The 25,263-nt window shown below is 54.4% G+C and overlaps 1 protein-coding gene across 3 annotated transcripts in view; it reads left to right on the top strand.

The window, feature by feature from the left end:
* Positions 1–704: 704 nt before the first annotated feature.
* The window catches only part of SRRM4 (serine/arginine repetitive matrix 4), a 40,631-nt gene continuing 16,072 nt past the window's right edge, over positions 705–25,263 (top strand). For 2 of the 3 annotated variants that reach the window (XM_054288857.1, XM_054288856.1), the window contains exons 1-6: positions 705–837; positions 18,712–18,855; positions 21,188–21,268; positions 22,101–22,172; positions 23,459–23,485; positions 23,945–23,995. In XM_054288857.1, coding sequence (XP_054144832.1) covers positions 707–837; positions 18,712–18,855; positions 21,188–21,268; positions 22,101–22,172; positions 23,459–23,485; positions 23,945–23,995 — 506 coding nt within the window. In that variant the 5' untranslated portion in view covers positions 705–706. The remainder of the gene's footprint in view (positions 838–18,711; positions 18,856–21,187; positions 21,269–22,100; positions 22,173–23,458; positions 23,486–23,944; positions 23,996–25,263) is intronic. The other variant, XM_054288858.1, reaches the window with a different exon arrangement.

Here is a 25,263-nt window from a genome sequence, read left to right as displayed (position 1 = left end):
AGGTGGAGAGGGGTGGAAAAGCGGTTGTATTTCGAATTCTCTGTCCCATATGGGTCTCGGTGTGGACGAGTTACAGAGCGGTCTCTACGGCCTCCTGCCGCTTTCTCCCTTAGCTGTGGCTCCAGGCTTTCCCTTCTTTCCTTGTGTCTGGTCGGGACTGGGCAAACACGGAGGCTCCTGGGAGCCTGTGCGGGGCCCGGGGACTCGCTGTGCCCGGGAGGCTCCGTGCCCCGCAAAGGGCAAAGCGCAGCGGCGATCCCGCAGCGGGCTGGCAGCGGCCTCTCGGCTGGGGAAGGAAATGATGGGGGATGCGCACGGACGGTCCTGGGGGCTGCGAGGGGGTGGGAAACCCCCCAGGATTCACCCAGGCGAGGTGAGCGGTGCGCGGGGAGCGGACACGGCCCGAGGGGGTGGAACCCCCCCAGGATTCACCCAGGCGGGGGAGCGGACACGGCCGGAGGGGGTCGCGGGTGCCCCGGAGCCGCCCCCTCCCTCCCCGCGCTGGGCTCCGCCGCTCCGGGCGCAGCCGCGGCGGGGGCGGTGCCGGGGAGGGGACGGCGGCGGGCCCGGCCCCTGTGCCCGCCCCGCCGGCACAAAACGGGAGGCGGGGGCGGCCGGGGCCGCACTCCCCGCAGCGGGCCGGGCTGCGGGCCATGTAGCGCTCAGCACCGCGGACAGCGGCGGGGCTGCCCGTGGGTCCGGGGCCATGGCCGGCGTGCAGCAAGGAGAGAAGCAGCTCTTCGAGAAGTTCTGGAGAGGCACCTTCAAAGCCGTGGCCACGCCGCGACCCGAGAGCATCATCGTGGCCAGTATCACCGCCCGCAAGCCGCTGCCCAGGTAAGGGCTACCGGGGCAGGGGAGGGGGTCTGGGAGATCCTGCGTCCTTCTCCATCTCTAGTCCTCTTCCCACCATAAGGAGAGTCCTGAGCGTGTCTCCCCGCCACCAGCAGCTGTTCGTGGCTGAAGGAGCCGGGGCACCTCCCCTTGCCTGAGGCTGGGGTGCTGGCTGGGTGAGCCCCCTCCCTGGGCAGGTGCTGTGCTCCAGAGCTGAGCAGGCTTGGGAAACTTTGGAGCCTGGGAGCAGGATGAGGGTCTGCAAAGCTCTAGCTGGGCTACAGAGTGGTGGGGGGCATTAGCTGGAAAGTGTGACCAGCTCCATCCCCGCTGTGCAGAGCCCTGGGCTGTGTGTCCTGCTGGTGGCCTTGTCTCTGTGTCAGCCCTTCACCTCGGACCCTTGGGAAGGTGAAGCCTGGGGAGGGAAACAGCCCTTGGGGCTGACCCTGCCTTGTCACCGAGGGGAGGCTGGTGACCCCCAGGGACACACACTGCAAGCAGCCTGGTCACTGCCACAGACAGGGACAGCTCTGGGGATGGTGTCCCCCACGTCCCACAGCCAAGCAGCCTTGACTTTGCTCACACAGCACCTGTTCTGCCCTCCTGCTCCAGCAAAGTCAATGCCCCCATGTTTGACAGAGGCTGAGCAAGAGGGAAACCTGTGAAAAGAGGCAAGGGGGCTGCAGGTACCCCTTGAACCTCTCTGTCAGGCTGTCACACAGGCAAAGGTCTGTGTGGCTTCCTCACAGCCATGCACACTCTAATTTAGACCACCTTTATTTTGCTGATTGTCTCAGTATTTGTTAATAATATCCTATTTGTGCTGCTTTTATAAACAAAGGACTCTCTTGCTGGCTCTCCTCTCTCTTTGCTCTGTTTTTCCTCTGCTGGGTCCTGCCCAGCTGCTGTGAGGAACCAGCCAAAGTTCGTGGAGGTGCTGTGTCTGTAGGGGAGAGGGGCTCAGTCTGCAGGAGACTGGGTGCTGGGGGCTCAGCCTGTCCTAGGGAGGAGGGAGATCCTTTGAAATGAGCCTTTTCAGATGCTTCCCGTGCCAGTGGAGGCTGTGAGCCACAGCACAGTGGGGATGGGGTCCCTTCTGCCCCTGCAGCTCAGCTGCTGAGCGTGAATGTTTCCAACCTCTCTGATTTCCATTAATCTAGGTAGGAAAATGGGAAAGGCATGGGTTCAGCCTCTAGTTGAGAAGAACAACTCTTGTTTCCACAGGCAGTGTTTGCAGGGCTTCAGCCTTTGTGGCAGAGGGGAACCTCTGTGTTTTTCTCCATCCATGAATCGGGTAGGGTCGGCACCTGAAGGGCTGAGGGCTGTCTCACACTCACACTCCTGCCTGGAGGTACCTGAGTGAGCTTAAATATCTTGCAGTTGGAGGTGTAATAAGGGAACAAATTCAGATTTTGTGGAAATACACCCAGCCTGGGTGCCAGGAATGTTGCCTGGCTCTATCTAGCCAGCAGTTTGGATGGCACAGACATCGTGGTGGGGCTGAACACCGCGGCTCGGGGTGTTTGCAGATCCATTAAAAAGTTCCCAAATGTGAGCACCGCTCCGTGCTGTTGGTAGTGACAGCTCCGGTGGCAGTGAAACAGTGCAGGAGCTCTGGGCACAGAGCAGAGCCAGCCCTGCTTTGCTGTGGTTTGTGGTGGGCACCAGCAGACCCAGGTGCCCACTCTGGGCTGTGCTCCGCTGCCGGGTCAGTGCAGCCCGGCTCCTTTTGTCCCCTGGCGTGTGTCCTGCCGGCCCGGGGCTGTTCCCTGCCGTGTGGCGGCCGCACAGAGCCGGGCCAGCCCTGCGGGGCACTCGCTGGGCTCGCCCTGCCCGGGCACGGAGGGGCTGTGCTGCTCCAGGGGCTGCCACCAAAGCTGCGGGGACAGAGATGCTGCAGTTCCCAGCTCTTCTCATCGGTGCTGCCGGCTCGGCTCGCATCTCACGGGGCTCTGCCAGGAGCTGGAGCTGCCGTCTGGGCAGGATCACACCTCTGAGTGCCACATCTCACACCCCCAGGGGCTCCTTTGGCTGCACGGTGATGTCCCCAAGCCGGCCCTAGGCCCCTGGTCCAGCAGTACCCAGAGCCAGGCTCCTGCTCCCCATCCATGGAGAGAACAGACCCAGGGCTCACAGCAGCTCCTCTTGTAGTGGTCTCTGTGCCTGGCTCCACTCTGGGTTTGTTTTTCCGGAAGGTTTCGCTGCGCCACTGCTTGGACCAGCCTCCCTTCCCTGACGATACTCCCGACTAATTTAAGAGCAAATGACTGTGGTGCCAGAGAGGAGATGGGGAAACCAGTTAGCCAAATGAAATATTAAGATGACCATCTGGATTGCTGTTTTCTCCCACACTTGACAGCTGGTCCCCTGCAAACACCCTGCCCTGGATCCGGCCCCGTGCTTCCCACAGCAGTGGAGACGCTGCCATGGTTTCTAGGCCAGCACTGCCCACCTCCCATCAGTTTTCCTGTGCCCTTGTGGAGTGTCAAGGGGCTCAGCTGCTCCATGGGGGTCCTGCCAGGGATTCCCTCCACAGTGTCCATAGCACAAAGCATCCTGCAGGGTGCCCTGAGAATGGCTAAGGGCCCAATCCTGCATCCTTGTGGGGCAACAATGGGGTTACCTGGACAGAAAGTGATGCTTTTTCCCCCTACTCCATCCCTCACCACTCCCTTCCTGCTGCTTCTGCAGGTAAAGCATCTTCCATCTAAATTCCCATCTAGCTGTCTTGGAGGTTGGGAGGGTTAAAGCTTTGCTAAACCCACGGTTCATCCTGGAACAAAAGAGTGCATTAATACCTTCCCTCCTGCTGGGGCTGGGGGGGCATGGAATCCAGCCCCCCAGACAGCTTTGTGCCCAGAGCAGAGCTCTGCCAAAGTAAATGGATTATTGACCAGTTTGCAGAGTGAAAGGGAAAACCGAGGTGATGGGGAAAGGGGCTTTTCCAATTAACCTTTGCCCACACAGGGCCTGGTGGGGCTTTGCTGTGCAGCTGAGGGTGAGGGGCTGCATGGTGAGGGGAGGCTGGGGCTGACCCAGAGCTTGCCTTAGCAGGGGAATTGCTCCAGCATGTGCAAAATCCCAGTGAGATTTGAGAGGGCTTTGTGCCCAGTGTGCTGGGGAGGGATGGGGTCTGGGACAGGGACCACCTACCCTGCCCTGAGCCCCTCTGCCAAACCGGGGTGCCCTCAGTCTCTCTCACTGGGCCATGAGGATGGGGCTTTGGCTCTGGTGAACTGAAAATGCTTTCAAAATCTTCTGTGTTAAGGTGCCACTGGCCTCTGGGGATGGGTATGAACACCATGCTGTGGCCCCAGCCCCAGAGCAGGATCAGCTTCCCTCCCTCTGGGCTGGGCTTTTGTCTGCATCTCCTCCCTGGCCGTGACCTCGGGCACAGCACGGGGCTGGGAGCCCTGTCCCACCTGGAAGTGGGACAGTGACTTCTCCAGCACTGCTGAGAATTCCATCAGCACCAGTGCCGGGACCTGGGGACATCCAGGCAGGAGATGCTCCAGGGTACCCCAGGAACTGGAGCTGGTGGGAGTGTGGGGGCTTGTGGGATAATTCTGGGGGTGGTTTAGTTCCCTGCTGCCTCACTGCCAGCCACCGTACTGTTGGCATGAGCTGCCCTGTCTCCAGAAACTCAGCCAAAATCCACTTTTGGGCCTGCGGGTGCTGGTGTCAGCTCCCGGGGCAGCCGCTGAGACAGAGGAGGCTCCTGCATCCCTCCCTGCCAGATGGTCTAAGTGGGTCACATCAGGGCAGATTTGTGCTTTAACCCTTAATCCCCCGGGATGCGCCGTGCGCGGAGGGGGAGGGATGTGCTGCTGAGGTGCGATTAAGCCGTAGTTTGCCATCGCGGGTGATCTTGGAGAGGAGTCTGGGACAAGGGTGCCGGGGACAGGGGTGCCGTGTCCTGGGTGCCGTGTCCTCCCCGCTGCATTGGGACACGGCAGGAGCAGCCAGGGCGCGGCAGTGCCGGAGGTCTCGGTATCCTCCGAGGCTGCACGAAGCAGCTGCGCATCTCCTGTGGCCTCTGCCGCGACTTTTGGCCATGCCAGTCTCTGGCTGCCTTTGGCTGCCACGATTCCCCAGCGTGCCCCCCCATCCTCGGCAGGGATGCGGGGTGTGCTGGCGGGGAGGGAGCCCCGCTGGCAGCCCTGCCGTGCCGCTGCCCCCCAGCCCCGCTAATCTCCCCTGGCTGGCCGGGCATCTGTTCCGCGGGGCCGCCTGGCTGCCATCTGCTGCTCCATCCTGCGAGCCCCGGTGCTAATGAGCCCGTGGCCCCGGCCCAAGGAGGGGGGAGAGGGGCTTGAAAAGAAAAGCGAGGGGGAGAAGAAAAGCCCCTTCCTCGGAGGGGCTGTCAATAGCGAGGCTTTTGTGTGCCCCTGCCCTCCGGCTCCAGCTGGACGGCGCTGGGAGCAGGCAGAGCTAATTAGGCAGCTCGGAACTGCCGGGGGGCTGCGGGCGGCTCAGCGAGGGGAAGAGCTGGGAATGCCCGCAGGACCCACTCCCTGCTGCTCGCAGAGCCTTCCTCATCCTCATCCTCCTCCTTTCCATCTGCCTCTGCTCTGCGCTGGTGCTGGGCACCGTGACCCTGCTGGGGAATGCTGAGATTTTGGGGACAGGTAATTTCTCACCTGTAAAAGTCCACTTGAGAGCTTTGCTGAGCTTTGCTTGGGGCCCAAACCATGGGTCCTGCTCCCACCTCACCGGCACAACCTGGCCCTGCTGCTGAGTGAGGGGCCACAGCAGCTGCTGAGGAAACACGGGATGAGGGTCTCCCTAAATCCAGGATTTGCTGCTGCCCCACCTCTGGCCAAAAGCGACCCTGCGGTGTCCCCGCTGTGCCAGGGAAGCACCGTATCCAATCTCTTTAGATGTGGGATGAAATCAGGTGGAAGGCAGCAAAAGGGAGGACAATTCCACTGGCTGGCTGGAGGATGGTTTTGTAGAAATATTTGATTTCACCCTTGATCAAACCCACTGGAGACACTGGCCTGGCTGCCAGGCAGCTCCCTGTCTGCAGATGCTGTGAGGGGAGCACTGGTGGGGTCTGTGCTGACCGTGGGGTCCCTCCCTGCCTCAGCAACATCCCAGCACTCATGTGAGGCTGTTTCATGGAGTGTGGAGAACCAGACCAGGGTGAAGTATGACAGTTTAGGGTCTTGCAGGGCTGGATTTCATCCTTGCCTAGCTCAGGTAGCAGCACCAGCTCCAGCCAGTCCCCATCCCTGCTTTTATCCCATCCCTGGAGAGGCAGGAGAGCAGGATACTTGAACCCCATGCACGTGTTCACACCCCTCCCACCAAGTCCTGCTAATGAATATTTAGGGCTGTGAGGCCCTAAATAATAAATAGCAGTGATGACCTTGATGACAGGGATTGCTAAGGAGCTTCTGCCCAGAGCCAGGTCCTGTGGCTGCTCGTGTCTCCTTGCTGTCACCATCCTGTCCCCATCATCTGGGACAGCCTGTGCTGCTGCAGCTTGACCCCCGAAAGAGCTTCTGTGTGATCAGGGATCCCTTCTCTCACCAGGCTCCCTGGGCTTGGGAGATTTCCCTGGCATTCCTACCCCTTCCCGCATCTCCATGGCTGGTGGCTGTACCTTTCCATACCTCCATTTCTCTATAAGCTGGACTTATCAAATGGACCCCCTGTGTCACTGAAATGAAATAATTTCATGCATGACCACCCTCTCCTTTTCTCTCCCTTTTTTTTTCATTTATTTTTTCATTTTCTACCTGTGGGCACTAAACTTCTTCATCACTGCAAAGCCTGGCCCGGGCCAGAAAATCCCACCAGTGTTTCAGTGCAGAGGGTGCCAGGGCTTTTGCCACAGCCCCTGCTCTGGCATGAGCCCTCAGAGGCTCTCTGAGACTGGGTCTGCTGTGACCCACAGCTCTTCCCTGTGACCCACACACAGCTCCCACTCCCTTGGGCCCAAATCCCTGGTGGTGCCACCAGCTGGAAAACAGGCCAGGGTTTGATGCCTGGATTGGCGTTCCCAGCAAAGGGCAGGGAGAAAGGGAGCCAGCTTGTGTTTGCAGCCTTGCTTGATGATTTCAGAGGTGTCTGCAAAGGCACAGAGGTTGTGATGCCTGAAATCTGGTGGCACTGGTGGGTCCCAGCAGCACAGCATCCCCAACAGGGCTTTGGTGTGCGCCAGGGATGCGCAGGCTGGGCCATCACCCCCGGCAGCGTGGCTGGGCACAGTGCCCACGTCTGTGCCACCATCTCCTGGCAAAGGGCACTCGGCCCTCAGTGGGACACCGGGTGCTGCAGAACTGGCTTCTCCAGCAGGCACTCGAGCTGGAAGCGCTGACAAACACGGGCAGTTTAAAAATAGCCGTTTCTTTCGCACGCGGCGGGAACGCGCTCCCTGCCAACGCAGCAGGGACTGCAGGAAGGGCTGACAAAAAATAATGCAAGTGGCAAAATAAACTCTGTTAAAAACTGTGCTGGTGTTTGAGGCGGGCTGAAATGAGTCTCTGGTCTGGAGGCAGCGAGGCTGGCGCTCCACTGATGACCCGTTAAGCTCTGCGTGTTTAATTTATGAATTGTCATTAATGGGAGAAGAACCAGCTGCTGCCCAGCCCCAGCTGAGGCATCTCCTTGTTCACCCCTGGCTGGGCAGAGGGGACAGTGTGGGCAAGGTCCTGCTGCCTGTGGGGCTGCTCTTCTCCCTGTCACTTGCTGGAATGGGCTGTGGGGGCTTTCTGCTCCTGGGTTCCAGGTGCCCATCTCACAGCCCACAGGGTGGCTGAAATGCTCTGAGACCCACAGGCAACAATGACAAAATGAAACCCATCAGCCTGCGTCAAACACCAGCACATTTCAGGCATCACAACTCTGTGCCTTTGCACTGCCACTAACATCAAATTCCAGCAGGAACTTGGTGGCACTTTGGCAGTGGGCTGGTTGTATTGGATTTACCTCTGTGCCCACGTGTGTTGGAGGGTGACTGGAGCAGAGTGGGGCAGGAGGCTGGGATTTGAGCTACATTGCCATCAGGATGAAGAATTAGCTACTGCCCAGCAAGAGAAATATTTTTGCATTAAGAGAGATTTCACAGTTAAAGAGCTCCTGCTGCATTAATCTGTGGGTCAGCTGGAGCTGCCCTACAATCCCCTGCCCACCAAAGCTGTGCAAGTGTAACACCCATCTGTAAGAGCATGTAAATATAACAGAAGTCATTCTCCACTGCTCCATCAGCTGCAGCCAGCAAGGAACCCTGCTCTGCCAGGGCATGGATGTGGCTGTGGCCCTGAGGGTGCAGGAGGCAGTCTGGGATTTGGGCAGATCTACTCCTGAGGCTGATGCTTAGAGAACTTATTTCCCATAAAGCATTTGCCCTCTTCAAACCCCCCTGCTCCGATCAGAGCCTGGTCAGGATTGTTATGATGGGGACAAGCAAGACAACTGCCTTCAGCACTTCTTGGAAGGGATGGGGTTTTTATTCTCCAGAGAATTCCAAGACTGGCAACTTAGAGAAAATAAAACCCCAAAGCAACAAAACTTGTCACATGTCACCTGCCCTTCCCTGTGTGTGGGACAGCCTCCATGGTTATCCCTCACCTTTACCTTTTGGAGGGGTTTTGAATGTTTCGGTGATTCCAGGGTCCCTGTCTCTATCCCTGCCCTCCCTGTGAGTGTGGAGCATCTCTGCACCTGCAGGGCCAGAGCCAGAGGCACAATGCTGGCAGCACATGCCAGTGGAAGGTTTAGCTCCCGCCCTGTGCTGCCTTGTGGCAGTAGTTACTCCCCCATTGCCTCAGGAGTTCACCACAAGTGCTTTTTTCCACCCAGAGCCCCAATTTCCCCGTCCCCCCAAGGGCTCTGGGCACGGGAGCTGTGCCATGGGGATGGGTGGGTTAATTTTGCAGCGGCCCAAAGTGCTGGCTGCCTGCTCTCTGGGCTGTGAATGCCACCCAGGGCACATCCATCCCTGATTAATGGAAACTAAAAAGCAGGATCCTAGGGACCTGTGGCTCCCTCCCCACTGCTGGCTGCCACAGCCAGCCCTCAGCCTGTGTTGCTGCCAGGTTTGTCCTGCACAGAGCAGGGAACAGGGGTCTCACCTTGCCTGCCCATGGTGGAAAAGCAGGCAATGGAGCCCCTGGACACAGCCTGTGCCCTGCCTGCAGAGCTGGCACTGCCCTGCTCCCCCTGCTCACCCTCCCCAGCACTTTGGTATTGATTTGACCTGAACTCCCTTTAATGTGCTGTGATTTCTTTCAATTAGGCTTTGAGCGAGGTCTGTGCCACGTTCAATAGAACTGGACCCGTGCCTGGACTAGCACAGCCCAGAGGGAGCTGTTTGCAGATGCTCCCCCATCCCTGGCAGGAGCATCCCCCATGCCCTATTTTCCCCATGTCCCATGAGGATAATCCCACTGCCTCAAGGTTGCTCCTTGTCCCCTCTGCATCTCCTGGCCTTTGCACCCACTGGGCTGGTGGCTTTGCCAAAGGGCAGCTTCAGGGTGATTCCTGCTGTGTGCCCAAACAGGAGCTGAACCCACCCTGAGCACTCCTCCTCTTTACCTGCCCAGCAAAGCTTTTCCCTCTGTCTGTCATCTCCTCAGGGCTGCACTCAGCCAAGGCAGGGCTTGGGTCACATTGTTTGCAGCACACTGATGGGCAGGGTGCTTGTTTGCAGAGATTGTGTGGAGCAGAAATCCCTGCCCTTCATTTCCAGCTGCAATTACCGAAGCCCAGTCGATGCAGTTGATGGTAATAGGATGGTAACACTGTCTGAATTTGTATTTAATGCTGATTCCAAGGGTCTATAATCTTCATCAGCACCACATGACTTTTTATAGAACAGAAAAATGTGAGAGCGGTTAATGAGCTGTAATTCTGGAGAGCTTCTGCCTTGATTGGGACTAATTATTTTCTTTATAAAAATAATTAACCATGCACACAACCTATAGAGTGAAAGGCATGTGGCATTAATTAAACCATGCAGTATTTTCACTGCACCTTTATCTCCCATTTCCCAGCACATCCCAAACAGACGGTGACACGCTGCGGAAAGCCAGGCTGGGCACAAGCTGGCATTGTGTCAGGGCACAAAGGGCAGGCCCTGGGTGAGGGGGATGCCCCAGATCCCAAATCCACAGCCCCTTGGCCCTGCATGTACTGTGGAAGGCCTCATTTGGTAGGGAAGGCTGGTTTGGGGGTAAGGTGATGGTGCTCACACGTGAGGGCACAGAGGGGACACTGGGGTGTCAGTGGGGGACCCTGGCAGGGCACAGGGCTCTGTGCTGTGTGCTGTGATTTGCACCAGGATATCCCAAAATTGAGGTGGTGGCTTTGTACAGGCCAAACCTTTGTTCTCCAGCCCTCTGGGATCCCAGGATGAGTCCCAGGTGAACGTGCCCCAGCACCGGGGCTGTGCGTGCTTAGACACACACTTACATAATACATAATTGTTAACAAAACTAATTCCCCTATTTTCCTGGAGGTATTCTGAGAACTAATGAATATATTTGCATAATCTTGATTTTGTTTATGAATAATTCTGGATTATCCAAATGTGAATAACACCAGGGCTTTGCCACTCTAGATTGCCTTTCAGCTGAGGATAGCAAAGCATTTTACAAATATTAGTTCAGCCTCACAAATCCCAGCGAGCAATAAAATTATTATTATACCCAATTAAAGATGGATGGGATGGAAACTGAAATGATTGTCTGAAGCCTGTCCTGGCAGGGTCTGCCACAGGGACTCACCTGCCTCTTCCAAATCATCCCCCTAGGAAGCAGCAAGTGGACAAATATCCCTTTTTTTCTTTTTTGGGATGATTTAAAACAGTGGCCAGAGTTGCAGGGTGGTGTGGATGGTTGGGGACCTGAGAGCAGACAGGATGTTTCTTTCTGGCTCTGATTCCCACACAGCACTGAGCACCCCACAGCCCTGTGTGTGGCAGGGATGGCACAGCTATACCACCCTTTTCCATCCTGGAGCACAGTGAGAGGAGAAAAGGCCCTGTCTTCCCTTCCAGCAACTCTCCTTTACTCAAAACCTCCTCACCAGTCCTTCCTGACCACTGAGGTGTTTCCCACAGGACCAAGGGGTGTTACAGGGAAAGAGGATTGGAGTCAAACCAAACACTCCCACCCATGAAGCTGCAGTTCAGGAGCTTCCCAGCTCAGCTGTCCCTGCACACACAGGGAGGAAAAGGCCCTTTTTGGCCATTAAAAACCCCTTTGAGTAAGTGAGGGTGGGAGTTTAGAGTCCACTTTCCACATCCCCTGCTGGGCTGGCATCGTTGCAGGCTCCTTGCTCAGCAGCAGAAATCTGTTGGTTAATTCCTTTCCACGGGAGCTAATTTCTGCCCACGCCTCTCTGTGTGGGGACATCTGCTCCTCACGGTGTCACGGAGCCCTGCTGGCCCCAGGGTGGCCCTGGCAGTGCAGCCCTGTACGTCACAGGGGGCTGCATGTTCAAGAGACAAGTCCCAAAGAGAAGGGTGGCCAAGGAACCCGTCCTCACCAGACCCTGCCCAGGTGATGCCCTGGCTGGGGACACCCATGTGGCACCCAAGCTGGGGACACCCTTTTAGCACCCACATTGGGGACACCCATTTGGCTGCACTCCTGAGTCTGTCCTGGGGGATTTGAGCAATTTTTAACGTTGGAGTCATTTCAAGCTGAGCCCTTGGGAATCTCTGTTCCCTAGTGAGCACCATGCCTGCGTTGTGGCACATGGGGGGGCTCAGGGTTTATGAACAGCATGAGGTGACCTGGGTGTCCCTGTCCCCAGCCTGGGTGGATGGATGGGGCAGCAGAGAGACTCAGCCAGGCATTTCCAGGGCAGCTCTACAGGCAGGTTTAATAAAAAAGCATGATTTAATATGTTCATGCAGCTGCATGAACAGGTTGTGTTCTTGGAGTTACCTGAGTGTTGGGACCTCCAGTGTCTTCTCCCCTTTTCCAGTGACAACTCAAAGCAAGAAAATTAAGGGAGAGGAGGAAAAACTTTATGTGAGTGGCAAAGAAAGCATTGCTGCTCCAAGTGGATCTTCTCCAGCCATCTCCTTGCTGCTTTCTAAGTGCCTAATTACTAATTTATTTTTAAAGTGATCTCAGTGCTCCCAGGAGTTGTGTGTAACTGTGTGCTTACCATTCCCTATTTGATTAAAATTTAACGAGTTGTTATTGGCAAATTCACTATTTCAGTGCTGTTTGCCATGCCAAATAGCACAGGGTCTGGACAATGCAGGCATATCTGATGGTCCCAGGAGCAGAGGCTGGCACTGTGCAGCCCCTTGGGTGTGAAGATGCTCTCCAGCCTGACCATATTGCAGGGAGTGCCAAAGCCCTTATTTTCTAGGACATCCATGTGTTCATTTTTTTTTTTTGTTAAACCCTTCCTAAAGCATTAAGCATCATCCTCAGCTTCTGGCTCCCTGTGCTGTGTTGAGAAATGCCCAACCACAGCCTCTGGGCTCCCTCCCAGCCCCTTGGTCCTGACCTTTGCCCAGCTTGGTTTTGCCTTGTGCTGCTTGTGGGCAAATGTTTCAAGGGAAACGAGCTCAGATCCAGACTTTTCCTTATCCCAAGATTTGCAAGGGCTGTTCCAGGTTGCTCCCATGCCTGGCTGTCAGCTCACCTCTGCTGCAGGCTGCCTGGGGGTGATGGCAAGGAAAGGAGCCGGGAGTGCTGTGTGGGGCCAGCTGGGAGGAGAATGGCTGTGGGGTTATGATGTGGTTTAGCATAATCTCTCAGCCCCAGGCCTCTGGGTCACCTAGGAGTCTAATGTCCCCCAAAACATGGATTTGGGTTATGCCACGGATCAGTGATGTGCCAGATCGCTGTGCCATGGGGCAGCACGTAAACACTTCCATCTGCATTTGTGGGTACCTGAAACAACCAAAGCTCTTGTCGTGCTTCCTGATGGAGGAGAAAACTGGCTGCTGTACAGGCATGGGAGCCCGCAGGGTGTTTGTGTAAGGAGGAGGCTCTGAGGACAGGAAAGGCACAGGATTGTCCCCCGAGAGCCGGGCAGTGTGCAGGTGCAGACGGGCAGGAAGCTCCGCAGGGACCCCGAGCCGAGCCGGCAGCGTGGGAGGCGCAGGATGCCGCAGAAACCCTTCGAGATGGGGCAGCAGGCCAGGTTTTCTTTAGAAACAATGCGACCATGTGCCATATTCCTCAGGTTCCTCGCTGTTATCGCTGGCAGGCAGTCAGCAGAGCCATCCCGGGTCGCTGGCAGCGAGGGAAAGGGACACGGAGCCCTGCAAGGAAGGGGGACAGGGATGGGGCTCCTTGGGGAGGAGGAGACCGAGCCGTGGGGAGCAGGGAGAGGCTGTGCACACCGAGCCTGCCTAAGAAGGCGATTCACAGAGACACGGCTTTCCCCGTGGAGCTTTCCCTGTGCAGGGATTGTCCATCCAGGAGCCGCTGGCAGCTGGTGCCCGGCACAGAGCCCTCCCCGCGGGCTGCCACCCCTCAGCATCCCCCGCAGCATCTGGCACTGATCCTGCGCCGCCAGCGGGGCCTCCTCCAGCGGGGAAGCTCCTCTGTTCCGATCCAGCCATGCATAGTAAATCAGCTGCTGGAAAAGAAAGAGCCAAGCTGCTTTTTTGGCCCGGGATGCGCCGAGAGCCGTCGTTAAACCTTTCTGGAGTGCGAGAAGGAAAAGGAGCAGCATCCAGGCTTGTACCAGGACACAGGGCTCCCAGGAGCAGGAGGGGGAGGAGAGTCACAACTGGCAAAAATCTTATGAAAAATGTATAGTACAGAATTGTGTTTCTCTTGTGCGTTTGAACTGCCTCAAGAAACCCACGTGTCTTTCTGCAGCTGGTGCCTCTGCTGACACACAGGAAAAAAATAGCAGGGAGAAGATTAAAATTGAACTGGCTTGGAGTCTGTGTAATCAAGGAAAATATCTCGGTGATTTGCTATTATAATTTTCAATAACAAACTGCAGGGCTCCTGCTGCACTAATAATAACGGGTTGAATGAGGTGGGCAAAGAACCTGCCTTGGGTGTTTGTGTGTGTGTGTGTGTGCTTGTGGGAAGCACTCACAATATTCCCCATCTCCTAATTTTGAAGAGGTATTTTTAGTGCTTATTTCAAAGGGCTTTACATAAACACATCTGCTGGAGTTTTTGCTGGGAAATGTCTTTATGACAGTCTTTTCTGTCCCCTCCCTCTCGGGGGACAAGGGAATGGTCTGAGCATTTTCTTTTTCAATCAGATGAGCAAAGCCAGAGAGCGAGAGAGAAAATCACAGGCTCATTTTGCCGGTGCCAAAAAGCTTCTCAGCCCAAAGGGTGGATTTTAGAAGCACTTTGAGCAGCTCAGATCACCCTCACTAGAGCCCAGGGCAGGAGCGCACGTGATGTGGCTGTGGCAGAGAGTGCAGGGATGTGGGAGAGCAGGGATCCTGACCCACCACTGCCCACTCTTGCACAGCCAAAACCTCCAGGTGAGGAAAGGAGAGGAAGGATGGGATATTCTGTCACCTGTCCATGCACTTTTTGTATGTTACTCAGGACCTGGTGCAAGTAGCTGCAGGCACAGGAGTTTCTCCAGCCTCCCCTCAGGATGCCATATCCTGATGTTCCCAGTTCCAGGCAAGGTGTCCATCCTTCATCATTTAATGCCAGTGAAACATTCACAGCTTTTAGGCTCATCAGAGATGTTTTAACCTTTTTTGTTTGGGGGGTTTGGTTGGCTGAAGCTGCTCCTGCCTTTTCACTGAGGGGTGTAGAGATGATGGGAACATGAAGCCATCCAGGGCTGAAGCAGGGAATGTAGTAAAGTTTCTGTATTGGCTATCCCAAATCCTGTGACCTTGGAAGTGCTGCCAGTGCAGGTCTGCCAAGTGCACTCAGTGCCCAGGGCCTCTGAAGTGCTTCTGCATCCAGCACCCAACCCAGCTGCATGTGCAAAGGAAAATAAAGGATAAAAAAATCCCCAAAAACTGCTTGGTTAGCATGGTCCAGCCCCAGTTTGCTTACACTCCTGCTTGCAGGGCAGCTGGGAAGGACACAGGGGCTGCACAAGGCCACTGACAGCTGGAACTGCTGGGGTCCATCCTGTGGAGGTGAGGGACAACACAATGAGTGGGGAGATGGTCTGGTGCCACAGTTTGGCAGCTGAAAGGTCACAGGGAGACAATTTTCCTGCTTTTGTCTCCTCTTGAGATGAGTTACTGCGGGGAAAGGCTGATTGATGGAAGGCTTGTGGCAGGAGGCAGCTGCAGGGCCTGGGGAGCTGGGCTGGGACACGGGAGCCTGTGGGCAGCGGATGGCAGCACCCAGGGAATGTCAAGTGCACAGCAAAGCCCCCTGAGTGCTGTCACTGCGGGCTGGGGGTGTCACTGGGCTCAGCTCCCTGAGCAGCCTGCGTCACCAAGTGCCACATGCCATGGCCTGATGAGATGGCATTTGGCTGTGGCAGGCAGCATGGCAGCCCAGGATGGAGGGATGGGCATGGTTTGGGAGTTTGCTCCCTGAGGCAGCAAATGCTTTGTACCTTTGTCCCGTCCTCTGTGGGCAGTGCCAGGAGCTGTCCGTGGGCAAGGGCAGGCATTAGCTGCTCTCCATGGCATCCCCACACACTGGGGGTGTCATCCCTTCCCCAGGCAAGGGAGGCAGAGTGGGCTTGGCCTCAGGGCACTGCCAGCAGCAAAGAGCCATCCATCCCTTCTCCTCCATGTGACCACAGTGGTTTATGGTGGTTTCATCCACCTCCAAATAAGGGATGTTGGGTTCCTTCCCAGCAGTGACCTTTCCTGCATCACTTGTATTGGGGTAGGCAGTAGATCATGGCCCTCTGCTGCCAACACAGAGAGGGAATACATGTGAGAGCCCAAATCTGACAGACACCACAGTGTGGAGGCGGGCAAGCTAGGCTGGGAGAGGCTTGTGCTGAGGGCACCGTGTGCCTGCTGCTTCTCTTCCAGCCACTGCAGCATTGGCAAAATTTGCCATGAGCCCAAAAACCCCTCCTGGACCAGAGACTGCTGCGATGGAAGGGACAGGATGAGCCAGCTGTGGTGGGTGGCTGCACAGGGCATGTTCAGCACTGAGTGGGGGGCAGGCAGCACACAGGTGCCCTGCTGTGGGAGGGTCTGCCATCAGGAGCAGCTGTGCTGCTTCTGCACAGGTCTGATGGACACGCTGGGTTTCTGCGCAGGAGAAAGAAAGGGAAGAGAAAAACAAGTCCAAGTGATCAAATTGCCAAATGGAAATGGAGAAGCTTGGAGGGCAGGTGGGATGGGTGGACAGCTGCCTTGTCGTGGTCTGACTGAGTAAGGAGTGAGTGCATCCTTAGGGACAAACATGCAGCCAAACAGCGGGGAGAGAGGCTGTGTGCCTCACCAGGAGTGCTGGAGCATGCTGCCCCCCAGCAGGGCACCCTCCTGCCTCCCCTGGCACAGCCCCTGGGCTGAGTGAGTCCTGTGCTCCCAGCAGCATCCTGCCGAGCATCCCCGCTGCTCTCCCTGGGCCAGCTCCAGCAAAAACACCCACAGAGGCTTCTTCTTTTCTGCTGCAGGCACAAACAGCAGGGAGGGTGTGATAATCCCTCCTTTGAGGCCACAGAGATCATTCACACCAAACTGCATGACTTTTATATCAGTCATGAAAGACACAAAAGACAATAAGAAAAGAATTTTTTTTTTATATATATATATATATTTTTTCAATCAATGTCTATGGAGCTCCACGCCAGGGGATTACCAGCCAGTTTAAAGCATTAGTGACTCTCAGCATCCATCAGAGGAGAACATTTGGTTGAATGGAAGCCAGCCTTTGATGGAATTGGAGAATAATTATTTCCATCAATAATTACTTCCAAGCCCAGAAGAAATGGCTCCTGGCACGTTGCAGGACAGGAGTCCTTGATTGCCTCGAGGCCAATAAGTTTTGACCCCAGGACCTGGAAATCCCATTAGAGGCTGGGTGACAAGGATGTCACCTGCTGTGCCCGGGTCCTGGCACTGGTGTTCCAGCCTGCTGCCAGCCTGGGGAGGTTCCCCCTGCCTCTGCTGCTGGAGTGCATCCAGCTCAGGCTTTGCACAGGTCATTAATTTGGGGACGTTTTTAATGGATCCTAATGATTGAGCCTCGGAAGGCTGTTCTTAAAAGGGGTTTGGGAAAGGCCACAAGCCAATTAGCTGGCACACAGAAAATGATTAACCATGTAGCTTCATGGATGGTTAAAAATAATGGAGATGTTGGGAAGCAACTGGGCGATTTATTACAGACTTTTTAAAGCAAGAGGGATTATTGACCTCCTGCATGTTCTGGGCCAGAAACATTTCACCCTGCTTTCCCCCACTGATCCCTGTCCCTTTTATTTGGCTGTGCATATCCTTAAATGTTAAGGCATTACAAAATGAGCTTCAAGGAGGAGCTGGCTGTTAGAGAAAGTGGATGCTTGTAGAGAGACAAAAAACAGGTGGGAAGAGAGGGGTGACCCTTCTGCAGGTGCCAACTCAACTCCAAGGAGCGTTATCCATGGCTGAGGCAGGCAGCAGGATGTTCCCTGGGGCATGCAAAGCTCTGGCCATGCCTAACTGGGGCTTTTTTAATGTGCCGTTGCTCTTTAACCACTCTCTTGTCCCCACTTAACACCCAGATGTGCAGCACACACCTGGCCCTGGCCCTTGTTGCTGTCTCCACAGCCCATGTGTGATGGCTGTGGTGGTCTCTGCAGCCAAAGCATCTTTCACTGTGGCTTCAGGGGTGGCAGGGGGACATCCCAGCAGCCTCCCCCTGCTCTGCTGGGATCCACATGGCCTGAGGGCTCCAGAGTGCTGCTTTCCAAGGAGAGGAGGCAGGCCTGGTGACAGACACAGCCACAGGACTTTCAGAGCTGACCCTAAAGTGGCACCCACACCCAGTCCTGGGATTGGCTTTAAAATGGGAAAGGGAAGAAATGGGGACACTTTTAGTGCCAGCTGAGCCCAGCCTCCCCTGGGTATCACCCCACAGCCTGGCTGGGCCTGGACATGCCCACATTTGCTCTATCTATTCCACAATGCTCTGGATGACACTAAACCCCAGCGTCTTCAGCACCCCTGCTGGGGATGGTTTATGTCTTTTCATTAATCTTTTCATTCTTTGAAATAAATATCTGCGGGGCCTAGAAACCTATTTACTTTCCTCCTGAGTGTCTGCACGCAGACTTGTTTGGGTTTGTTTTCTCCATTCAGCAGCTTCTTTTCTCCATTTCAGCTTGCACAAACCCCAATGTTTCTTAGAAACCACTCCCTCCAAGCTTTCCCTGCCTTTGCTCTGCTCCTTGCCAGCTCCCAGGGCTCTTTAAGGCACTGACCTGGCCCAGGTGGTTCCCCTTAACTCTGCTGGGCTGTCCCAGGTTCTCAAGGTTGAGCTGTCAGCAGGACCAGGTGTGTTCATAAGCCCAGCACCTTATTTGTAGGAAGTTTGCTGCCAGTCAAGGATGAGGATGTGTGGCAAGATGTTTTTGAGGCATTAGCAGGTTGAGAAAACTACATTTGAAATGGGAAAGGATTTTGGATTTTTTCCTATCGGAGTGCAAACTCTGTGCTGTCTCTGCAGAGCTGGTGGTCTAAACTCCACAGTGAAGACAAATCTGTCCTGACTGGCTCCTGGTTTTTGTTCCCATTGGATTGGATCTGGCCCTGTGCTGTCCAGCTGCACGATGCTCATGGCATCTCTGCCTGGAGAATGAGCACAGCGTGCCTGGGCTGGGGTGCAGCTTGGCTTGGGAACGGGGCATTCCAGAGCCCTGTGGGAGCGCTGAGAGCAAGCCGCAGCTCTCCTTCCCAGCTGCACAACTCCTGCCTGCAAAAGGAGATTCCCAGGACGTGGGGAGTGACCCCAGCTGAGGGCACAGCTCCTGATGGCTCTTTGTCACCTCTTGCCCCGGCAGTGGGACGCTCAGCTGCCTGCCGTACCCTGCGGAGGACAGACGGCCCGAGAAGCTGAGCAGCTGCGTGGTCAGGGAGCCTGCCAGCACCAATGGCTGTGCCAAGGCGAGGGACAGACGGGACCATGGCCACCGCAGGTCACGCAGGTACGAGCCAGGGCCATCAGCAAGGCCACCCTGGGACACGGGGGGTGGCAGGGGAGGGACAGAGGGGATCATAGCCACGACAGGTACAAGCCAGGGCCATCAGCAGGGTCACCCTGGGACGTGGTGGGTGGCAGGGGAGGGACAGACGGGACCATGGCCACCACATGTAGGAGCCAGGGCCTTCAGCAGGGCCACCCTGGGACACGCGGGGGTGGCAGGGGAGGTGTCTCTGGGTGTTTTCTCAGCCCCTCTGGGGTCTGTGAGAGCTGGGAGTGGCTTCAATGGCTCAGTGTGTGTGCACAGAAAATGTGTGCAATCGCATGAAATCCCTGTGTGAGTTTGCAGGGACAAACCTGCAGTTTGTTTCCACTCCAGGGCTTGCTCCTGCAGCCTCCTCCAGAGTCTTTCAAGGCCTGCCAGCACTCCTCTGCCTGCCAGGTCTGCTGGGAATCACCCTGAGCAATTCCCCTCTCCCCATGCTAGATCAGCTCAGCAGCACTGCCTTCATTAGGACACAGCCTCGTTATCAGCTTGTCGTTAGTCCCTGACCACTTGAGAGGAGAAAAATGAATGAAACGCTGTAAATGAAGCAGCTGGGGTCTCAGAGCCCTGCCTGCTCAACCGTCTCTGGGATTAAAGGCTCTCTGCTCAGTTAAAGATGCTGGAAAGAAAGAGCAAGAAAGCACATTTCATATCTTCAGATTTCAGGCCAACCAGAACAATAATCTAAAGCACACTTTTAATTAGACTTTGATTATTATCACGGAGGAACAATTGAAGTCACATCAGTGCACGGGAGAAAGCTGCCACATCAAAGACAAAAGACGTTATCTGGGGAGAGGGAGAAGGGCTCTGCAGAAGGCGCCTGGGGCTGCATGGCCAGATGTTGCTCTCCTGTGGCTGTGGCAGTGCCCAGCCGTGTCCCTGGGTGTCTTTGGCCAGGTGTCTGAGCTCAGTGACAATGAGACATCCTGGAAAATGCAGATTTCTGTCTGCATTGAGGTGGAAGGGCCACCAAGGTGTGCCACATCCTGCTGCTGATCCGTGAAATCCTTGGGAGGAGCAGTGAGGAGGAGGATGTGGGTGCTCCATGGGGCCATGCCATGCTTGCACACTGAATTTACTGCACCAGAAGCACTCGTTATTCACAGCTCACAACTGAAGCATTAGCCTGCAGTTTCATTTTGCAGAGCTTTTATTTTTTTTTCCCAAAGTGTATTAAAAGCACTAAGCAATTGAGTTTTTATGATATGTAATTTCAGTGGTAATTCAAGCCCTGGATGATCAAGTGTTGGGGGGTGGTGGAGTCTGACTGTCCCCCCCCAAAGTGTCGTTTGCTCTGCATTAGTACTTTCATTAGCAATAATGTTTGTTCTTGCTGCAGAAAACTGCTCAATTTCTAGCCTGTTTTGTAGTGAAGATCTCACAGCATTCTCCAGCTGTGGGGCTGCTTCCACCCATCCCTTGCTCCTGGCTATTCCCAGGGGCAGGATGAGAAGTGGGGAAACTGAGGCACAAACCCAGCACCCTCAGTGATTTTTCAGAGGCCCTGGGGATCTCACTGTGCCCCCACAAACCTTGGTCCTGGATCCTTTTGGGGATTCAGAGGGACCTGCGGATCTGTTTGGAGATGCACGTGGCTGATTTGGGCTGATTTAGGGATGCCACCAGCTGCCTCTGTCTTTACAAGCATTTGCTTTAGTTAATGAGTAGCCACAGAGTATCTGTCATTTTTTTCAGCCCAATGCTCTGAATTAATTAACCACAGTATTTGCTTTTCATTGAAACATAACACGATTCAGCATCATATGTTTAAAGAAGAAATTAATTTGCAGGAGGGTTTATTTTCAAGGTTTAACAACTGTATAAGAGATGCGTATCTCCTTCAATTACCATAGTGTCTCAATAAATATATATATATTTCTAATCAATTGCTACTTAACACATGTCAAGTCTTTATTATAGTTAGATACATCTGGTTGCAATAATTACTGTATGCAAATTAAATGCCAATTAATTATTTAAAGCATATTTACAAAGAGCAACAAAACCTATAAATCTGTTTTAGAGTCGTTAACCTCAGCAAACATGTTTTAGATAATCAGCATTGCTGTGGTGGAGCTGTCTTGTTATATCTCTATTAGACAGTTCGTTTAAACTGTGACTAAATAATTCGTTAGAGGGTAATGAGGCAACACCCACACCCACCATGAACACTGACCTTGCTGCCCCATGTCCCTGAGGTGGCGATGCCAGAGAGTCCCGTGTGAGCCCATTCAGGGTTTATTTTTATTATTTTTAATATTTATTGGGTCTTGTCCTCCATCCTCAGCCCTTCGTGCGATGGGGAACGGCCGCTGCCGGCTCGGGGGAAGAAGAAGAAAAAGAAATCTGGCCGCAAGAAGAGAAGGAGGTGAGGGAGCCATGGCGGTGTGAGGGGACAGACAGGGCAGCCCTTGGCTGGGTGTGAGGGAGCCATGGCGATGTGAGGGGACAGACAGGGCAGATCTTGGCTGGGTGTGAGAGAGGGGGATCATGAGGGAGCCATGATGGTATGAGGGGACAGACAGGGCAGCCCTTGGCTGGCTGTGAGGGAGCCATGGTGGCATGAGGGAGCCATGGCGGCGTGAGGGACACACAGGCCAGCTATTGGCTGGATGTGAGGGAAGAGGGTCATGAGAGAGCCATGGCAGCGTGAGGGGACAGGCAGGGCAGCCCTTAGCTGGATGTGAGGGGAGAGGGTCATGAGGGAGCCATGGTGGTGGTAGGGGACAGGAAGGGCAGCCCTTGGCTGGGTGTGAAGGAGGAGGGTCACAAGGGAGCCATGGCGGCATGAGAGGCAGGCAGGGCAGCCCTTGGCTGGGTGTGAGGGAAGAGAATCATGAGGGAGCCATGGTGGTGTGAGGGGCCAAGCAAGGCAGCTCTTGGCTGGGTATGAGGGAGCCATGGCAGTGTGAGGGACAGGAAGGGCAGCCCTTGGCTGGGTATGAGGGAAAAGGGTCAGTGTAAGATGGAGGAGTGAGGCCTGGGGATTCCACAGCCCAGGGAGGAGCCACCATCTTCTTGCCCTCCCCTCAGGGCAGCAGAGCTGGGTTGAGGCTCATCCCTCGGCCCATCCTGCTCCTACCAGGACCCCCAGCCACTCTCTGCCCTGGAGATGCCAGTGGTGGTGGGGTGAGTGTTGGGGTGGCCAGCATGGCTGTGAGTAGCCCTGTGGTCCCTAATGCCTCTCTGTCCCCCCTCAGGTCTCCCTCCTACAGCCCTTCACCTGTGAAGAAGAAGAAGAAGAAAAGCTCCAAGAAGCGAAAAAAAACCAGGTATTTTTTTCTTTGAAGATGCAATGGCTTTTAGGGGTTTGGAGAAGGGGTGGAAGGCATTGCTGCCTGGGCAGCTGTTGGTCCCAGTGGGCAGAGAGGTACGAGTCTCTGAACACTGCCAAGAGGAGGCGTAGTCCGAGTCCCTCTGGGCTAGGAGGGCATGGAATGGGGTGTCCACCCAGTGCAAACAGAGAAATGTCAACTGTTGGGGTGTGGGGACACAGAGGTGGACAAGCCAAATCACTGAGAGGTCTGTGGAGCCTCAGCCTGCTGTCCTTGCTGTCCTATTCACATGTGTCCATGCTCTGGAATGCCAGTGAGATCAGTGCTCAGGGCTTGTGCTGGTCCCCAGCCCTCCCCAGCCTGCAGAGAGTGTCAGGACCAGAAAACGGCACAGACCAACTCCCCACACCCACATCCCAATTTCCTCTCCCAGCCCCAGTGACTGTTTCCACCTTCCCCTCTGAAGTCCATTTTTAATTCAAAGAGCATGATTAAATTTTAAAATTGCAAATATTTCACTGTTTTCTCTCAGCTGTTAAACCAATATTTGACGAGAACAGTGGATTCCATCTCCCTAAGAAGGTTCATGTATTTATAATATATTGAACGAAAGAGAGAAGCTACCAAAAGTGAATATCAGGGTGAAAAGTTGAGCTTGAATCTCCAAAGAGCAAGGGAGAAGGAGAGACAAAGATATAGGAACTTCTCTAAAAGACTTTCTTCCCAAAGAGGAATTCTTATGCTCTTTTGTGGATGCCATCTTCTGATAGAAGTCCTGGGTCAGAGACTCTGGCTTTGAACCCTTGGTAGCCATTTAGGTGTGTCCTATGTCATCCCAATGGTGCTCCAGGAGGCAAGACAGAGCCATGATGCTGGTTTGGCTGTGAGGCTGCTCTGGAGTTACACAGAGAGGATTTTTCCCTTGACTGCTATTTGGTCTTTCATACAGAAAACCAGGGAATGGACCCACCTCTACATGCAGTGCATAACTGGAGGCAGTAGCAGAGAAAAAAGACCCACCAGAGACAGGGGATGTATCTGATCTCTCTAAAGACTTGTTATCCTGAGGACCATGTTCTCAGTTACTTGTAGGGAAATATTGCAAACCAGTATTTTTTAGCTGCTCCCTCACCAGCTGCCTAAAGGAGAGGCAGGACCATTCTGCCCAGGTGCTGCCTGAGGTCTTCTCTCAGTGCACAGTCTGAGCCTAAACACATTGACTTGGACTCAAATTTCCAATTTTGTGAGACCCTGTATTCAGTGTACATATTTGTGTCTTGCAGGTTATCATCAAAGAAGAGAAGGCACAGGTAAGAGTTGAGCAAGTGTGGGTGGTCCCTTAGAAATAAGAGTTTAATGGTCTCCTCAAGGCTGATGTTCACTGATTGGAGGCAGAAGACATTTCTTCTGTGTTTCTTTGTGGAATCCCCTTGGGTCCCCCCATTCCATGTGGGTCTGGTGACTCCCATGGTGTGGACTGGAAGAGTTCTTCTGATTCCAGTATCTGTGTATGGATTATCAAGAAATACTCATTTTCTCTATGGAAAAAGGCAAAGTCACCAAGTTGGCTGATCCCTTTGAGGGTTTTGGCCAAGCCCATGAAGCAGATTTGTCAGCAGGCACTCAGACCCCCTGTGCCGTGACAACCATGAGTCCCTTTCATTTTTACTGCATGCTCTTGGGCAACTGAGCTGTAACATTGATTGTGTGATTGTGCAGCTTTTTATCGGAACAGAAATCTCCGAATTAATTAGCCATTTCTTATTTAGTTCTTCAAGCCCCAAAAGTAAGAGAAAGGAAGAAAGAAAACACAAAAAACAGTAAGTAGTGGTTCATGGAGTTCTCTGCCCTGCCTGCACAGTGTGGGGCTAGGAAGTGCTTGATGTGGTGGGGCCCCTGGAGCTAACACCTGTGGCACAACTCTAATGATTTCTCACGATTATTTTGAAGCTAAAACCAGCAATTCTGGTTTTGCTGGAATGGAAAAGGGCTTGTAGAGGCTGGAGAGCTTTCCTCTGCCTTTCTTTTGTGACACTTCTTTCTGAACTTTGTGTATCTTGCACGGATGTGCAGAGTCTTGTCCACCCAGTCCAGAGAAAAGGCTCCAGCTTTTCTGGTGGGGGCAGCATGAGAGGCTGAACACTGACCTGCCAAAAGGGCAGGCTGGCACACCCTTGTGGGAAGGGCCTCAGCAACTCCTGGTTTGCTGCTCTAGGAGGTTGCATTAGGACCTACCTATGAGGTACAACACAGCCAAGGATCTGAATGGGGTCAAGGGGAGGAGAAGGGATTGCTTGGAAGGGATGGAGTTGCAAAAATCTGGAGCTGAGGTTCAGCCCTGGAGTGTTAGCAGAGCACAATCCTGTCGGGCACATGATTGAGGGGCACGGTACGAAATGGGGTTCCTCAGGACTGGAAGGAAGAACCGTTCCTCGGGACTGTAAGCTGCCTCTGTTTTCCCCTTCATTCTCTGTCTTCTGGGAACTGCAATTTGTGGCTTCTGACCTGCTTTCAGAGCAAGGTAACAGTCCTGGGGCTGAACCTTGGTCACTGACCCCCTGATTAGCTTTGCTGGGCCTCGGGATACTGCCTCACAGGCCATCTCCATTGCATGCAGAAAGCCAGTCTCCTTTTCACTAAGACTTCTGCACATTAAACGGCACAGTTTCAGCTCAGTTTCCCCTCAAGCTGGGCTGCCCTGCACCTAGAAACCTCAGAGGTAAAAGAGAGGCTTCCTAGGTTATCTGTAAAAGGAGGCATCTCCCCAGCCTAACCATGCAGTTAAAGCTAAGATCCATGTCCTGCTGGTGTGTCCTGACCTCAGGGAACCAGAGCTGCTGGAATTGCTCTTGGGGGATAAACCAGCCCCAAGGCATTTTAGCCTCATTTTTCTGCTGGCAAATCAGAGCTCAGCCACTCCCAGTTTCTGCAAATCTTTTGCTCCCAGGCGTGGATCAGATGGATCCCATGAGGATTTTTTATAATCACACTGCTTTGACTTATCTTTGCATCAAGCAACTGGTTATCTAAAACACACAGGACCAGCCTTCCTTTCTGCAGGAAGGGAAGACAAATTGGAGGGACTGGT

Source organism: Melozone crissalis, unplaced genomic scaffold (genome assembly GCF_028551555.1).
Source record: "Melozone crissalis strain CALT ecotype California unplaced genomic scaffold, PUWL_Pcris_2 ptg000063l_1, whole genome shotgun sequence".
Classification (NCBI taxonomy): domain Eukaryota; kingdom Metazoa; phylum Chordata; class Aves; order Passeriformes; family Passerellidae; genus Melozone; species Melozone crissalis.
The sequence above is the reverse complement of the archived record's forward strand: the minus strand, read 5'-3'. Positions and strand labels throughout refer to the sequence as shown.